Source organism: Alosa alosa, chromosome 13 (assembly GCF_017589495.1).
Source record: "Alosa alosa isolate M-15738 ecotype Scorff River chromosome 13, AALO_Geno_1.1, whole genome shotgun sequence".
In the NCBI taxonomy this organism is placed as follows: Eukaryota; Metazoa; Chordata; class Actinopteri; order Clupeiformes; family Clupeidae; genus Alosa; species Alosa alosa.
Genome location: NC_063201.1, coordinates 11100338 through 11119521, shown reverse-complemented (window position 1 = coordinate 11119521; position 19184 = coordinate 11100338). Strand labels below are relative to the sequence as shown.

General features: G+C 41.7%; 1 protein-coding gene across 1 annotated transcript; it reads right to left on the bottom strand.

Moving 5' to 3' along the window:
- On the bottom strand, positions 1 to 16087 carry mboat1 (membrane bound O-acyltransferase domain containing 1). Its single transcript, XM_048261650.1, has 13 exons — positions 15776 to 16087; positions 14906 to 15051; positions 14598 to 14675; positions 14064 to 14159; positions 7157 to 7212; positions 6820 to 6871; positions 4176 to 4371; positions 3630 to 3822; positions 3185 to 3288; positions 2350 to 2414; positions 1886 to 2018; positions 1300 to 1451; positions 1 to 296 (listed from the first exon to the last, which is right to left on the bottom strand). The coding sequence occupies exons 1-13, from the start codon at positions 15860 to 15862 to the stop codon at positions 173 to 175; spliced, it is 1482 nt and encodes a 493-aa protein (XP_048117607.1). The 5' UTR covers positions 15863 to 16087; the 3' UTR covers positions 1 to 172.
- Positions 16088 to 19184: the final 3097 nt, after the last annotated feature.

Here is a 19184-nt window from a genome sequence, read left to right as displayed (position 1 = left end):
TGTGTGTGTGTGTGTGTGTGTGTGTGTGTGTTTTTGCTGCTCAGGGCCGCCCAACCAGCGGGTGCTGTCCTTGCTGAGCACTCTTTGTTGTGGTCACACAGAGGGGCCTTTGTCCCATCCTGCCCCTGCCAAACACACACAAACACACACACTTGTTCAGCAAAGGAGCACGTCAGTCTCCTTTCACGTTGTTGTTGAGGTTGTGAGGCTGAGGCTGTGGCCGGGGGGCTCTGGGTTTGCTGGGCAGAGAGAGTGCGAGCAGCACACTGATGATGTGCACATGGAAGTACATCGATCTGAAGGGGAGGAAAACAAGAGAGAGAGGGGGTTAGATAGAAGCAACACACTGTTGGAGACAGGGGCAGTTTATCTGAAAGGGAGATAAACAGAGAGGGGGAGTGTGTGTGTGTGTGAACAGTGCTCCTGAACTTTCAAGCAGTAATCCATGATTTCCTGTTTCATTCAGGCATAAAAATAAAGTCACACAGAGGTCAATCGCTCTGGTCAATGTTCAACATGGGAAAGACAAGAGAATCCACGATTTAAATAGTTTTCACTTCCCTATACATTTTAGGGCGATGTATTTTTACGTATTTTATTAAAGTTTAGAAAATATTTTGCTTTACATGCTAATTTTTAGTTATTACAAGTATATTGTCTCAAAAATATATCCTCGTCAAATTTTCTAACATACGCCTAATGTCACGTAAACGGCATTTTACGGATCCTGAGATCAGTATTAAGGATATATTAATAGGACAGAGGGCTGCATCACCACCCATATAGAAGGTCAGAAAACGATTTTAGCAAAATGTCAAAATACGGTCCAACCTCTCACTTTTTTTTGGCAATCCACTGCCAATGGATGTCTTTATCTCTTGGAAAACAATGAAAATAGTTATTGGTTCCATCGTTGGTAAGAAATACAAAGCAGTAAGCTATTACTCCATTCACTCACAGCAACTTTCAGAACTTTCTACAACCAAAGTTTAGTTTCAGCACAGAAAATATTGAAAATGGCACTGTGTGACATAAGCGTATTAGGAAGGCTATGTTCTCCTAAGCTCCTTTGACTGTTCACACCTGTAGTATTGCATCGTGGGCTCTACTGCACAGGTGTGCAGTTTAGTGGAGTGACTGAAACCGAAAACACATCTGTAGTATTGCATTGTGGGTTCTACTGCACAGTTGTGCAGTTTAGTGTGGTGGCTGAGACCGAAGACACACCTGTAGTATTGCATCGTGGGCTCTACTGCACAGGTGTGCAGTTTAGTGTAGTGGCTGAGACCGAACACACACCTGTAGTATTGCATCGTAGGTTCTACTGCCAGCAGCAGGAAAGGCATGACGGTGTAGCAGATAGTGAGCTGGGTGGCGGCCCAAGTTACCACGTCATAGCTCAGCTTAAGTGTGCTGGACGACAGGAAGTGATGTCGCACATTCTTACGCATCTGAGGGGGGGGGGGTACAAAGGTTAGTCAGGGTGGAAGGAGTCCTTCATTCATTCTGACATGACATGAATGAAACAAGAATGTAAATGGAGCAAAACAATGTGATGGTAGTAGTGTGAGTGTGTGTACATAATGTGGGTGGGCCTATATGAACAAGGAAGTGTGTGGGCACTGGGCAGGGATATTATGACAGACTACATCTACTTTATCTTTCTTTAATAATGTATTTTTCTTTTGTTCTTTTATCTGCCCATCAGTAAAGTGCTCTGAATCGCCAGTGTATATGAACAGTGCTATAGAAAGGAGCCTGCCCTGCCATGCTTTGGAAGCCAGGCAAACATTCTGAAGAATGTGCAGTGTGTTCTATTCCAGTCTATTCCATTCTACTGGTGTATTTTAGGTATGGCCAAAGGCAGGAAAGTATGGAGACTCACTGCGCGGGCAGCCATAGTGATTGGGATGGCGGTGAGGAAGGTAAAGTAGTATCCTGGGTAGACGCCGTGCCACAGCGCCGACAGCACGAACGTCAGTGCCGTACGGTAGCGGGACGCACGGTCGTAGCACACACTTCAAACAATACAAAGTTACATTTAACAGTAAACAATTTAAAAAGTTGCTAAGACTACATTAAGGAGAATAACAATAATAAACAACAATATCAATTCAATCAATAGTGAATCAATGAAAATAAATAACTACTATAATATACAAACCATAACGCATATTATATTATATATTATATATTATAAGCTTTACTTTATCATATTTCACAATTTTATCATTATAATTTTATCCTAATTGTCATATTGTCATGTTCTCAAATTACTATATTGTCTGTAAGCAATTATGTCTTTTTCAATCGAATAATCCATCCTGAACAATGAAAGAAAAGTCTCACCATTTCAGCCAAATCCCTGTCTGAATGTTCCAGTTGTCGATGAAGTTTTTAAAGCTGGTCGCTGTCTGAAGAAAATAACAAAGAAAACACCAGTTAAGCATTATTAAATTATTAGTGATCCCTCCCACCCTCTACACAGTGAATTTGAACTCCTATCCTCAGGGAGGCGTTTTAGAGTACCAACAGCAGACAGAAACATCTTTAAGAAATCCTTTTTCCCCAACGCTGTAAAGGTGCTAAATAACACTAGAAACCGTACATAACAATGGAATGTAGGGCGAGATAGAATTCTGGGTGGCAGGTTCTATGCACAGCAAGCACTTCAAATAGGCTATATTTATCTATCTTCTTTTATTCTTTTTTACTTCTTGTAGAAGCAACCTTGTAATGTCTTTTTTCATGAAATGAATTGTCTGTATTGCCTGTCTTGCCGTCTTATCTATGTTGTGTCCTGTTGATTGTCCTGTCTCCCTTGTACTCTTGGTGAAACCAAAGAAAAGATTTCATATCTGTGGATAATAAAGTATTCGTAATTCGTATTCGTAAGCAGAATCAGAGTCTATGGCTGAATCCCAATCTCTCCTCTAAACCCTAAGCCCTGGACCCTCACACACTTAACGGACATCAGTCGTAAGTCGTAAGTCATCAAGTTTGCGAGGGTTCAAAATGCTAATAACAGGAATGGGACAGCGCCTGTGACCTATCATTAAATTGACAACACAAAAAACATGTTGCAAACACGTTTCTGTTTTATGGCAGTTGTTTACCAACGTTTTTTTTTTTTTTTCAAACTTCCAGCCTGGCATGTTTGAAAGAACTTCTTCCATTCACTTGCCTCAATTTCCCAAATATGAATATTGGAGATGAGGTCCCAGGACACTTCTCCATTCTCATTTAGACCTTTGATGCCATACCCTGCTGCATTGTGGACCGCATCCGCTAAGCAATAAAAACATTTAAAAATAAATAAATAAATAAATAAATATATAAGACATGACATGCAAACATTAACACCGTTATGAATGGTAACTCTCCTGTATAGGGGATCACAGTAGAGTATTAGGTTTCTTTGGCCCTAGATAAACAAGTTTAGTTCACATGGCATCACTCAGAAAGACAAGGAACAATGGCTTCCCAGGTCTGAACTACTACAACAAAAGACAAGCATTTGAGAGACAACGTCCTTCTGTAGAGTCTGACGTGTATTGCACCAAACACTTCAGATGGACATGGCTACATGGCAGCAGTCTGAAAAAGTCTCATTGGTGTGAATCCCATACCTAACGTCCAGGCGAAGTAAAACTTGGGTCTAGCTGCCTGTATGGACACAAAGGCGTACGATAGCCTGGTCAAGAAGGGTGCCTCGCTGATGAAGACCGGGTCTATGTTGTATGCGATGGGAAAGGCTTTAGTGATGGTAAAGAACACCAGCAGACATCCAGCACAGACAAGCAGCTTATGGACAACAGCGCCCTGTGGAGAATGAGTGAACACAAATCAATAAATGTGTCAGACCTGTAAAAAAAAAAAAAAACAACTAGCTAAAATATCCACATGCTGTGCAGCACTGTTCATAACCATATGGGCATTTAGGTCAATAGGGCTAACCAGCTCAATCTACTTACAGACTAAACTACTTATCACTACCATGCCGGTGACAATTTATGACACTACATACATGATTATCGAGTGTAATTATTAAGGAAGCGCAAGAATCAGGTTAAGGGTCTGTGTGTGTGTGTGGGTGAGAGAGAGAGAGAGAGAGAGAGAGAGAGAGAGAGAGCAAGACAATAGCTGTTCTCCTGCTGAATGTGCCTTTGTCTCACCACTGGGGAAGGCTCGGCCACTTTGTCCCAGCCGTTCTGCACAGACACTCCCTGAGCCCCCGGCCTCCGCAGCCTGTGCTGGGCATGCCTGCCCTCAATAAAGGCCACGTAGTCCTTATAATTACTGCAGGGCCCTACCAGCACGCTGAAGAAGTTCAGATTGTAGCTCAGGTACTGCAGCAGTGAAGGTTTCGATCTGGGAGAGAGATAGAGCGAAATAAGCCTAAACACTAAATCCAGTTTTGCTGTGTTTAAATCCCAAACAGGCATCGGATGGCAAGCTCACGGCACCTGAAAAAAATTCACTGCTTGTTGCAACCACACACACTTTTGCTTGCATTTTGACTTCCATGGGAGCCAACACTTCCACAGACACTATAGTTTGCAGGCCAACACCCTCACCCTCAACACCCAATCTTTCTGACTACATATTTCCTCTGTGTACAGTATATACTTATACTGTTTTACTATTGGACCATTAATACCCATCTTCATGCAGGCTGTCAGACTGTTGCCCTGCAGCCTGTTCCGCAAGTATGTCCTGATCTATACACCAAGAGTGAATGAAGTTTAGATTATTTTATAGTTTTGTGTAATATGGACTTGTCACCTTAAACAGAAAACTTAAATCCCAAAGAACTAAGAGCAACAGCAATATATTTCACTCAGAACATTTATTTTAAAAGATGCAACACCGATAGTGCAACAACAAACACGCTTGACAACGTTAATACACATAAGCCTAAAACTAAAGGGATCAGTGGGATTAATTGCCTAAAGAATACAGGCTTAGCATCCAAGTGTTAATTTAGCCTTCTACTTGATATGAAGCACATTCAAATTGCTCACGTTTTTGTTTGCTCTCCGTCGCACACTCTCATTTTTCCGCGAAATGTGTCCTCTTAGATTCCAAAATGAATCTTTACTCACTGAAACTGTGTCACCACATGGTTATTCTTGCTCTACATTGTTAGTATCTAGTTGTTTGTAGGAATTGTACACGTATGACTTATCACTTTCTTTTCTAACAGTAGCGTAGCCAGAAATGTTCAAATGGGTGGGCACAGAAAAAACGGGAGGGCAAAGCGAATCTGATTGAACATAAGAGAGGCCTAGATTAGATACGCCTGACCATACAAGCATCAATCATGGGCATGTTATATTTCTGACATAAAAGAGGAATTTATTGAACGCATTATCACAGCTGACAAATTACGCAAAAAACATTATCAACTGGAGCAAAACAATGCATGAATGTAGCTTCTGCACGTCACATGAAACACAATTGAGACAATAGATTGACCATATTGGATAACTGGAAAGCCTTATCATATGTGATGAGTTTACAAAACAGGCTATATTTCTATTGACCAACATTTTAAAATCAGCTAATCTAATTTTGTTTGGGCTTGACTTGCTGTAGGCCTACTTGATAGTAACATTTTTGATTGTCATAGATGAAAATGCTTCAAAATGAAACTTAAAATTGGCCTATTTTTGTCATAGCTTTTAGAGGGCTTTGCATCTGAACTCATATGAAACAGAGTTGTTTGTTGTTTTCTCTAGATGGCAGTGGCAGTCAGCAACAAGGTGCAAGGGGAGCTGGAGGGGACCTTTGACACTGAGATGGTGGACCAGCAGGTGCAAGCAGGAACTTCAAGAGCTGGAGAGGGTATTTGATGATTATTTACTATTGGTTTTATTTTTCATTTATAAATAAATTTGACATGTCGAAGACACACAACCTGTCTCAAGATGTGATGGTGTTCTGCTGCTTTAAAACAATCACTCTATTAGGCCTTGCTCTATGAGAGATGAGTACAAAGATTAAGTGCCACATGGAGTTCCATTGCCTTTGAGATACACAGCACACAGTCCACACAATGAAAGTGAATTTATGCTGTCCCTCACGCATGCAAGGGGCAGGTAAGTGCAAATCTGCGACCCCCACAAACATTTTTGTCCCTTAATATTGGTCCCGAGGGGTTGAGTCCCGACCCCTAGTTTGGTAACCACTGAGCCCATGACTGGCCAAATATACAGTACGCCCACCTCAAAAAAGTAGACTACACCACTGGATTTAACTGATTCTTGAGAGCAAGGAGCGGGATATTTGCGTGGCTCAGCTCTGCTCACTAGCTCTGATTTGGAGGCATATCACTTATGTAAAGATTATTTTTCGATTTATAGCAGGTTTCTTATTATTTTCTTAATGCGTTCTGCGGAGAATGGAGACTGGCGTTGGTCACAGTTTGGAATGAAAGGGAGAGAACAGGACAGAGTAACACAGTGGAATGAAATGGAGAAAACAGGACAGAGTAACACAGTGGACTACTTTTTTTTTTTGATGTAGTTAAGGCGGCAGGCATGTTTTGCCAAGGCGGCCGCCTTGACTGCAAAGTGCTGCGGTAAACCCTGTATTCTTCTACCTCTGGAAATCCACCAAGAATGCATTCATGGCTGAAGGTAAAATATTCTCATAATAAGTTAGTAAGTAAGTAAAGCACATTTAACCACAGCTGGCACTGACCAAAGTGCTGTACATAGTGCATTAGCTAAAAAATAATAATAATAATTAAAAAATAATACTAATAATCATAAAGCTGTAAGAGTAAGAGTGAAAAGTAGCGTGTCGAGTACTTACAGTACAGCCTGCTCTTTTTGCTCTGCCGTCAGTGTGTCTTCTTTACATGTGCCTGATAACACAACACATGTTAGGTGGGCACTTTTATCCAAAGCACTTATGTAAGTAAATCAGTTTAGATTTGTGCATTTAGAGCATAAAATATAAATCACAGTTAAACCCTATATAAATCTAAATGTAACATTATTATACTATGCATACACACACACACACACACAAACACACACACACAAACACACTTGTGGGGTAAGATAACAAATACATTTAAATGTTTTGAAGAGGTCGGCATTTAACTAATGCTTGAAAACATTCAGACTTGTCATCATAATGTCCTTACCATCGTGCACCTGAAATGCGAGGATAGTGATCTTCTGTGTGACTATCATCAAAGGCCTGGAAAAGGAGGTATTTTGTGAACAGGTGAAAAATTCTGAGTTACTTCTGTGATTTGGGAAAAGCCCGTAAAAGTCCTGGCAGGAAGCATGCATAAGGATGTAGATCCAGGAATGCACTAATATTTTGTTCGTAGTACCAGTTTGCAACAATTATTAGTTAACACTAAGTTGTAAACACTTCAGAAAAAAATATATTAAAAACTGGATATACCAAAAAACGTTGATGTAATCGCTTCCTGCCAGGACTTTTACGGGCTTTTCCCAAATCACGAAAGTAACGTCGATGCAGCGGTATTGTAGCAGATAGTAGCATCCATCAGGCAAGTGTTATTTAAATAAACTCCTGGTGTACCTACAAGCTTTTCAATGCCTCGTTTTATGAGTAAAAGAACATACTGTAGAAGTTTAGGTACCATTCAGGGCATTATTAGTGGGGTAATTTACGAGATAAAAGTTGGTTCCATTACGCCTGCAGAAACTCATTAGTTTCTGACAGCGCTACTCGACCAGGGTTCGACCAAGGGAAAACAGGTTCTGGGAGGGTGTTTGGCTCAGGGTCATGGTGCAAAGGACCCTAGGCTGAAATTACTCTGAACCATCGTTTTAACCACAACTCAGGAAATTGGAATGGATTTGAAGTTCCATTGAAGTCTAAATGGAATAATTGAGTCATGGCATGCATACATTAGGTGTGGTGCTACATATTTATTCAAGGTGCTCAACCAGGAATGCTAAGGCATCCAATGAAACATGCTTCCTGAAAAGAAAGCCTTCCTTGCGTCAAATTCTCTTTGATCTTAATATCTTTGTGTGTCTTTCTTAAAGGTGCCGTGTGTAATGTCCGCCAAAAAATCAATTCATACTCCACATTCCATAAAAGATGGGGGCAGTATACCTCCAGAAAATAAGTTGGTCTACCCTAGAGTAACAACCGAGAAACGTGTATTGCAGTTTGGCTGGCGGTTATGTTGCCCGCATACCGCATCTCATGGCCGAAACTGGTATTATGACACCTGTCGGGCTGTGGCTAGTAATTTAGCATGCTAATTCAGGTTGATATCTCTGCAGCACTATACCTTGTCATTTTTTAAATGACATCATCAACCTTATTTCTTCTCATTCTTTGGATGCGTGTAGCTCATTTTTTGGATATTTTTACCTCAATTCTTACACATGGCACCTTTAAGAGAATTAGGAAGTGAATATAACTAGACTGAACCTGTGAGCTGCTTTCAGAGTCTCAGGGTGTGGAAACAGACACTCAAACGATAAAACGTTTTGTTCTTTGTCCATGACCAGACATGCCATTAACATCAATTACTCACAGACATACTGTCACTGAGTTCAGACAGGCGAATAGGGAAAAAAAAGCAACTCCCTCACCAAATACTGCTTCAGTGTTTTCATAATATATCCTCATGTGTCAGAGTGTGTCTGGGTGGTGCTTACACTAAATAGATATTTCTACACATTTGGGGTCCAAGCAGCGAAGCTGCTGAAACCCAATTGCTTTTGTTCTCATCCATTTTTAGAAAGGGCTAAAAGTGTTCGGGCCGCAAGAACTGTCAGGCTAAATTGCACCATAATTGGTAGGAGGGTTGAGAACTTCACCTGCTACTCAGGCACATGAAATGACAAAAACTGACCTCAAGGTGACGCTGTAATAATGAACTTCACGTTTTCGGAAGTATCGCCAAAGCGGCTTATGGTCAGAATTATTTTGTCGTCCTAATCTCCTAAAGTTTTTAAATGATCAATAAAACGGTCTTTAACTCTAAAAATGTATGTATTGCCATTTTCAAAAAGCCCTAAAGTGAAACTAATCTATCTCCTCCAAGCCCAAACATCTGAATTTCATGAAACAAGGCATATCATCTATAGACCATGCTGACAAAGATAACTTTTTTTGGATTTTCAAAGATACTCTTTAATACAATTTCAGGGAGTGGCACATTATGGTTATATTCCCTATATGTTCTCCAGTAAAGGTCCAATCATTACACAAAACTTGGTACAACCGAAACAGCACAACAGTCTTTGGAAGCACACCGAATTTCGTGAAATTCCATGCAAAATAGCCATAATTTTTACAGCTATTCATTTTTTTGGTGATGAAACCAAAGATATTCTGTGGTATAGGGGATTAGCATTGCATTATAATATCCCAGAGGTCCTCTATTCACATTCCAGTGAAGGTGAGGCCTTCTGTACAACTGCAGTCATCCACTCTGCTGTGTCAGTTCAATTTTCATAGGCAGCATTCTATTTATTAGGGTTCCAAGCAGTGAAGCTGCTGGAACTCTATCGCTTTTGTTCTTGTCAATTTTCAGACTAAAAGTGATTGGGCAGCAAAACTGTCAGGCTAAAACGCACCATAATTGGTAGGAGGGTTGAGAACTTCACCTGCTACTCAGGCACATGAAATGACAAAAACTGACCTCAAGGTGACGCTGTAATAATGAACTTCCGTTTTGAATGCTCGCCAAAGCGTTATGGTCAGAATTATTTTGTCGTCCTAATCTCCTAAAGTTTTAAATGATCAATAAAAGCGGTCTTTAACTCTAAAAATGTATGTATTGCCATTTTCAAAAGCCCTAAAGTGAAACTAATCTATCTCCTCAAGCCCAAACATCTGAATTTCATGAAACAAGGCATATCATCTATAGACCATGCTGACAAAGATAACTTTTTTGGATTTTCAAAGATACTCTTTAATACAATTTCAGGGAGTGGCACATTATGGTTATATTCCCTATATGTTCTCCAGTAAAGGTCCAATCATTACACAAAACTTGGTACAACCGAAACAGCACAACAGTCTTTGGAAGCACACCGAATTTCGTGAAATTCCATGCAAAATAGCCATAATTTTTACAGCTATTCATTTTTTTGGTGATGAAACCAAAGATATTCTGTGGTATAGGGGATTAGCATTGCATTATAATATCCCAGAGGTCCTCTATTCACATTCCAGTGAAGGTGAGGCCTTCTGTACAACTGCAGTCATCCACTCTGCTGTGTCAGTTCAATTTTCATAGGCAGCATTCTATTTATTAGGGTTCCAAGCAGTGAAGCTGCTGGAACTCTATCGTTTTTGTTCTTGTCAATTTTCAGACTAAAAGTGATTGGGCAGCAAAAACCATCGGGCCAAAACGCACAAAAATTGGCAAGTGGATTGGAAACGTCCCCTGCTATACAGGCACATGAAATGACACACACAGGGTGACACTATAATAATCTCTTAAGTCTTCTGCAAGTCTCTTTATCCCTTCTTTTCGGCTTTTTCAAAAACTAAAAAGTGAAAGCAAGATGAACTTGTCTGAGGTCATTCATACGCTTTTAACGAAAATCTGTACATATTATCTATAGACCATGTCTTAACAAATATTGGCACATACAATAACTAAAAAAATTATTTTGATGTACACACAAAGGTTTGGGAAATTCAGTCAATGTGTGTGGGGGGTGGGGGGGCTTTAAACAGCCACATATTCATGTCAAAATCCATACATAATTTAAATGTCTGCATTCTCAAATATCTCAGTTAATGTCTTAGACAGATAATATTATTAGTGATGAAATTTAAATATCTAAACTCCATAACCAATCCATTCCCAATATCGGTATATGCTTTCTCTGAGCGCTTTACTGTTGCAAAAAACATAAATCAAGTTCATTTAGTCCTAAATGTATCCTTAGTTTCAGTGACCTCTGACATAAAAATCTTTTAATTGAAAACACTTGTGACACTGACTATGTATCCTACATATCTTTATTAGGTAGAAAATCTAGAAAACAAATCAATCAGATCACATTAATGTCTTGTTTTTTGGAAATTCATCCATAGTCCATAAAATCTAGATGAAGCTCCAACAAGGTCCTTCGATTTCAAAGGTCATACTGTGGCCATGAGGGCTGCCACTTGCAGCTACACTTACAGTATGTTTTTCTGGTATGATTTTGAGCCTGTGTCATGTCCTATTCCTACTCCTTATAATTCCTAACAGCATTCAGACCTGGATAAGCCTCTTCTCAGAAGTGGAATTCCAAAAATCAAGGCCAACAAATGTAATTTCACTTCGAAAGACCCTTCCTTCCAAACAGTGTCTCCTACAGAGAAGGAGGGAACACCAATTCTGTCTGCGCACTTGGCATTGTGGCCCCAGTGAAGCAACAATCACTGTGTGTTTGTTTCCATTCAGGCCTTTGCGGAAAGAATGTCCTCTGTTTTGGCAAAGATACTGACCACTTTGTGCGAGGGTTGCACATAGCGCGGTCACATGACCAGGGCTGTGTCCAGCGCTAGCTGACGAAGCCAGGACCGGATTGGCATTGCCAGGAACTCGCAAGAGGAGAGGGGAAGAGAGATGAGCTTAGGTTGAGTCATCACTAATGACTCTTTGCAAGCCCCAGCAGGCTACCCAGGTGGGCGTGTCAGGTTTATGACACCCAACACGTCAAAGTGACATGAGTCTCTAGCTCACTGTAGAAACATTCTTATCTAACAACCTTTAAGGGGTTACTATTGCTAGTAGAGCTCTCTGACGAGAGGGGCTGAACGATGTAGAACTGTGTCATTTCTTGCATGTTCTTAAAAACATGGCTCTTCTGTGTTTGGACACAAACCAAAATGAATGACTGATGGCCCCAAGGACGTACTCCAAAGACACTTTTCAAAATGTCTTTTTTTTTCCCACAGAGAAACTGGGCTGGAACACGTCCAGGAGATTAGGATCACTGTGGAGAAGGGAGGCCCCACCAGACTTAGGGCTGAGCTACACCAGGCGCGTAACTGAAGCGTTTCGTTCGCGTTGTGTCTGCTGCAACAATTAGCTTCCACTATAATCAATGGAAGTAGCTACACCAGACGTGATAGCGGCGCGTACGTTCGAAAAAAATAGACCATTCATCTAAAATGGATTTTTCTGGCGTCCGTGAACCGAACACTTCAGTTCAGGCCTGGTGTAACCGGCTGTTACTCATCATGCCCAGCCTTCGAGGAATCCGTGATGCGGTCTTTCTGGGCATTCCAGTTTTGCAACATTAGTAACATTTGCAACACTTGCCTACTTGCTTCCAAATACATTGTTTACAAATCACAAACACACACACATGCACACACTTACAACAGAGGCAGCCAACCAAGATGTCAATCACCTACAGTAGAATTGAGTAGAATATTTTACTCAAGGGAACTTCAACATGAAGCAAGGAAGTGCTACATTCACAGATGAAAGAGCTCTCCCTCCGGTAATGAAATGATGATTGAGGAATTTTCTCACTTTATTGCATTAACTGTCTCTGGAGCACTGAATGACTCTCACTTCCCTCTTTCCTTAAAATTCCCAGTCGGTACAACCTAACCGAGTTCAAAGTTCAGCAGGGGACAGTCCTCGGAGGGGAAGGCATTTAAATGCAGGCCCGTGTGTGTCTGTGTGTGTGCTTGTGTGTGTGTGTCTGTGTGTGTGTCTGTGTGTGTGTCTGTGTGTTTGCAGTGTGTTTGCAGTGTGTTAGCGGAGCCAGCGCCTCTGTGGGAGCGTGGGAAGAAGAGGAGGCAGAGGACGGCTAAGAGAGCAGTGTGACAGCCTCACAGCGGTCCCACACACTGGCTGGCCATTCACCGGGCTAATAGGAGGCAGCTGACGTCTGTGTCCGTCCATCCGTCCATCTCCTCAGACAGAGCTGCTTGTGTGTGAAACAGCTGACGAAGCCCAGAGAGGGGATGGGGCTGAAAGGCTGTCCGGCCTCACGTTCGCCTACACCCACACCAGACCAGGCCCAGATCGGAACCGGATCGGAGCCAGATTAGAGCCAGATACACACGAGATCAGAGCCGGATCGGAGCCAGATTAGACCCAGATACACACGAGATCAGAGCCGGATCGGAGCCAGATTAGAGCCAGATACACACGAGATCAGAGCCGGATCGGAGCCAGATTAGAGCCAGATACACACGAGATCAGAGTCAGATCGGAGCCAGATTAGAGCCAGATACACACGAGATCAGAGCCGGATCGGAGTCAGATATACACGAAATCAGGGCCAGATCAGAGCCATATATGAGCCGAGTATGTGCTGAATCAGGGTCAGATTACAGCCAGATCTGACATGCGGGACACAGCCAGAGTTGGATACTGTACATGCAGGACCAGTCCAGATGAGAGGCGGGTCAGTGTCAAGTCCATCTCCAGAGTCTGCAACTACATTGTGGCCGAGGAGACAGCTAGGGCAGGCCGATGGCAACCAGGCGGGTAGGTAAAACAGTGACACCGCTAGACACAGTCTTATCTCCATTTGTGTTTATTTTAGGGAGTGTTTGGGCCTCCCTGCCACCAACTCAGTCGATAAGAAAGGAGTCAGGCAGCGCAGGCGTGGCTCAGCCAACAAGAACATGTGGGCAAATATCTCAGGTGTAGAGGTCACTGATGAAGGCCAAATTAGCAGGTAATGACTACGACACAACTGTGTCAGCTTGTCTATGGTCAAAACATAAGTTTGAGATTTGTATTTCACAACATTGACAAGACCTGTGACCGTAAGTCAATACACTATAGTTCATTGGTTCTAAAGAGAGTGTATGTGTGTCTGTGTCTGTGTGTGTGTGTGTGTGTGTGTGTGTGTGTATGTGTGTGTGTGTGTGTGTGTATGTGTGTGTGTGTGTGTGTGTGTGTGTGTGTGTGTGTGTGTGTGTGTGTGTGTGTATGCGTGTGGGTGTGAGTGTGAGGATGTGTGTGTGTATGTATGTGTGTGTGTGTGTGGGTGGGTGGATGTGTATGTGCGTGTGTGTGTGTATGTGTGTATGTTTTGATAAAAAAAATAATATCAGTGATACTGGAAGGTCAAACTCACCCTGAGAAGTCTGTCGACAGGATACCGTAGTTAAAGATGAAGACCCTGCTGATCTGGCATGCTGTCAGGTACCCCATGGCTGCAATTATAGAATACCTGTGGGGAAAATATGACACATCACAACACAAATCATGGCACCCTCCCATTGTTCCTACACAACTCTGTAAATGAATGAACAATATGGACATTTTAGTCTTTCGGCCACACAGTTAGTTGGTAGCATACACTAAAACAATGTTACCTTTATCTGCAAGCGTGCGGTCAAACAGGAAAATACCATGGGGTTGACTTGCCAACATTCATCGCATTCCATTAACAGAAGAGTTAAAGACAATAAAACAGAGAGACAGGTCTTTCTGGACGGAGTGACCTAAACCCCCCTGACCAATCAGAGCCATACATAGTACTGCTGGCATATCTTAGTTGTTATCTGCTAAACAGCTTGACAGACCCATATATTTCTGGGTTTGTTTGTGGCAGGTGTGTCTGTGTTTTTACACTGAATTGTGGGGAAGGCGGTGTTGACTTGCTTACCTGTGAATGTTGCCTTGGCTTGCCATGACCATGATTGCGTAACATGCAAACACCAGGATGAAAAGATGAGAGGCATACCTGATGAGAGGCAGGAAAAAAACAAGAACAAGATGACAGGAGCAAACTTCACTCCAATAAAAGTGATCTAAATAATTCCCCCTATTTGATTATAAGCTCCCCTTTATTTGACAGACTGTGTGCAGACTACGAGCTTTCCTATCTACATGTGGTCTAAGCAGTGTAACTGACCTAATGTGCAAGTGCTTTTACTACTGCACAGGACTGTGGGACAGAGACAGCTCTCTTACCAGCCAAAGCAGAATATGGCAAAACAGCACCCAAGAAGAGTGGCAACGACATGGCGGACCACTGGACCAAATTGCCACGGACTCAGAGAGAGACGGAACCAGCAGGCCACTGCAAGCCCAAATATCTGGCAAACTAAGAAGTTCACCTACAAGAGGGAAAAAAGGAGTCAGGGAGCAGGGGTAGAGATAGAGACCACGCTGTTAGAATAAATGGTCTAATTCTATTGTCTAACTCAAACATGGTTGAATGGAACTCTATACATTAGACCCGCATAATCAGAAGTGTGTGTGTGTGTGTGTGTGTGCAAGCGAGCAAGTGGGTGACACAGATAGAGAGAGAGAGAGAGAGAGAGAGAGAGAGAGAGAGAGAGAATGAGAGAGATGGACATTTCAAAAAGGGGTGCAAAAAGTGACATTCAGTTATTTTGTACAATACAGTAGTCTCTCCACTGTCTCCAAAGCTGTCTAGCGCTAATGGTGACTCATCTCTCCGATAATACAAACAGCACACACACCCAGAAACTATGCAACTGGTCAACAAGTATGCAACAGGTCAAGCAACACGTCCGAAGCAACAGACCACCAGAATCAGAATCATCAGTCAGTCGAGAATCATCAGTGCAATAAGACATGTAGGCTACCTACACCACTATACACTATATTGTAGATTATAATACGGAAATATAATAATGGTCAAAAACCATGCGTGAACTGTAAAGTTTATGACCGTGATTGTCACCACAGCAAATGGAAGGCAAAACCACTCCGATTTCAAAGCCATTGAAAACAACTAACATTTACATACCGCCAATATTTCTTTCGACTCAGACGATATTCAGAACTTTCCTCACCAAAAAGCAAACTTCCTACCTGGTCTAAAGGGACTCCAACGATGTCGCTGACTGGAGACAGCAGCAAAGAGCCTGTGGTTCTATGGATGACACTTTCCTCCCCCATCCTTCATTTTACGCTCGAAGGTCTTACTCCAAAATTTCGGTAAAGTGAATTTGATTGTACGTCTAACGTTATTATATTACCATGTGAACGAATAAAAAAGATGATCCAACGAGCTCCTGTGCACGTATGAAAGTTACATTGTTGCTGGGTAGTTCGCCGCACAGCTGAAATGTCGGAGACGTTGGTTGAATGGCGTTCCCTACGGTTGAACCACCACACACACCACGGCATGACCAGCAACTTCAATGAGTTCATGGAGTACCAAGGCGGGGCAAAGATGTCATTCTGTCAATTGAGGGGGTTGCAATGCAATAGAACGTTATGCTGGTGTAGGCTGATTGGAGAATGTTGGTCCCTTCTATACGCACTACTGCTCTCAATTTATCCAGAAATCAGTGGCAACGTGTTTGCGAAAATAATATAGGGCCAGTATGTCTGCAGTCAACTGAAATTATGTTAATGTTAAAATGTAACATGTCTAAGAAAAATGTTTACAGTGTTTTTTAGTGACACCCTGCTGTAATCTTGCCCTTGTTTGATTGTTCTACTACTGTAGCGAACTGTAGGCTAATAGAAGATGTTATGATGGACTTGATGATGAGACGAACAGATTGAGAAGTTGATGATTGATGAAAGTCACTGAACTTTTGCAATGAAGTGTTCAGTATTAGTTTTTCAGGTTGTTGCTGATGTGGCTTCAGAGGAATTTAAAGTGGTGCTAAGGTCGTCTCCATTTTCCTGGACCGGTATTTTTGGCATTTGGTATGCACCGGAAGTCAAGGATGAGCTCTTGGGTTTTGGCTGTACTGAGATCGTGGGCAGCAAATTAAATTTGTTGCGCTAGGGTGTGTCTAGATTTCTAGGCTACGTCGTCTCCGCACCAGGTGACAGAAGAGACTTTCTAATGAGGATACACAGCACTCAAAGAATCTCTCATATAAATGTATCGGGTTAGTTCGTAATGCAAACATGCCAGTCATCTATATTCCGCCGCCAAAAGTTGACATGTGAATACATCGTGCCAATCATGTTGTGATCTCCCAGCTGGAGCAAGTGTGTCGTGATTCCTGAAGCCTTGTGCAGACGCAGTTCTGCCGAAATAGATGCCCGATAAGTGCCCAAAAAGCGTTACAATGTGGCAGCTGAGTGGAGGGACTTGCCTGAAAGGACTTTGGTGACAGACAGCTCGGTTCAGTTCAGTTCAGTGCAGTACAGTACTGGATATCACCGTTGCTGGACATGAGGCCTACAATGATGGTTAAAAAAGGAGAAAGGTGTGCACACTGTGGCTCCAAAATATGTCTAATTTTCTCCTTTTCATTTTGTAAAGATGAACTTAAACTCCAGAATCTTCTTCAGACAAATTCTAGATTCATATTACCAGGCCAAATTTTTTTTTTTTTTTTTAGTTGAACTGTAATTGAAAGCCTTAATGCTCAGTTCTGTTCTTTTGTGTAGTACAATGAAAGGATTTCATCCAATGTAAATAGTACAGCATAGAAAATCATTGTGTGGTGGTCAATGTTGATATTGTGGTGGGCCGCCACAAATAAGTCAATGTATCGGGAGAAACACTGGTATTTAGGCTATGAGATGTAACAGGCAGGTCAGAATAGTTGATCTGTTGACTCAATGTTTGTAGGTTTATTGCATGTCTCGTAGGCAGAGAAAAGTTGTTGCTCTCAAACACTGTCCAATTAATCAACAGAGTCAGTGTACTGATGAAAGAATAGATTAAATAGACACAAAGGTTTGCATAGTGATGTCATGTTCCCTTCATGTTCATGTTTTCAAAATACAAAAATACTGTATTTATTTTAATACATGCCGTGGCTACTGTATTTTATAGTTTATTTTGATATACTTATAGAATACATTATATATATATATATATACATATATATATATATATATATATATATATATATATATATAATACACATTTTTGCCCATCCCTGAACATGGGGATTCATGAACATGCCCCCAGAGTGTAGCACTGTAGCTGCCTGTAGTTTACTGTTGGCTGCAGCGGCTCAAGCTAGGCAGAACTGATTGTTTTCGGTTTTTTTCATACTGACAGTACTCGATGACCTTGAGAAACAGAGGTCTATGTGAAAAAATCACTCAGTTCTTAAGAAGTTCCTTATTCTGTCAAACAAACAAGGGTACCCCTTTCCCCAAGAGAAGTCGCAGCTTCCTTGAGGCAGAGTTCATGAGCGTCACGGTGGTGATCCACTAGTACTACACAACATTTTGTTATGTCGCATTCCACTCTATTCCTATGGGTGACATCAAGCGACTTTAACACGCACGCAAAGCATTCCGGGAAGGTGGCGCAACATTTGAAAAAATGTTGCGCGTCAAAAAGCTGGCCGATGCCCCTCTTTATGCAAATGAATCCATTGAACGCGATGTGACTATCCAATGAAAACACGAGGCTGTAGGTCCTTTGTTATGCCACAACGGTGCCTATGAAACTTTGGTTCTGCTTACAAGACAAATTAATGTTTTAACAATCTCTTCCACGACTACCTAGTCCATAAAACATAAAACGAAACTAGGATTTGGAGGAATATATTGACTGTTGGTGTTTCTGGTGAGGATTTGAGATTGCATTGAGTAGTTTAAATAAAATGAGATTTCAAAATGGCTTGTATAGGTTCGTATGCTGTTGAATACATGCCTAAATTGGTGGTCCATTTGTGAGAAACACTTAAGACAAGATAAAACGAACTGACTATGAGATGCAAACTGACATTTTAAACGAAACGCCCACACACGACTGAGGCAGGCACGAGGGGAGGCAGCGCGGCCCATGTAACGCTTTGCAGTGCTGTGTTCTATTTGCAGAATTCACATGAAAAAATATAAAAATAGGCTTAAAAATCCGTTATCCATTCTTTAGGACGGCACAGTAAATGGGTTATTGATGCTTATTTTGATTTTCAATTGAGCACAGTTACGGATTTCTGTTCAGAGGTTAAAAATTGAAATGATGCATCAATTTTCCTTTTTTGTGCTTGTGGTTGGACTGAACCACGAGCACCGGGGGAAGAACACCATCTAGCTGGGCTAGGCTAGACGGTGGACAAGAGCGCCACCTGAAGTTGTTCGTGATTTTGACTCATTACTTTAGAGATTAATAAATAAAACTTCGCCGATTTTGGGGAGATGGGACGTTAAACATGACTTTCAGCCTATGTTGAACATATCAGTATATTTGGATACGATGGCCATGCCATAGCAAATAATTCCCCAAAGCAGAATGCTTTGTCATCAAGGTCAGTCTAGGCTACCACAAGCACTGTCTGAGGGGTCATCC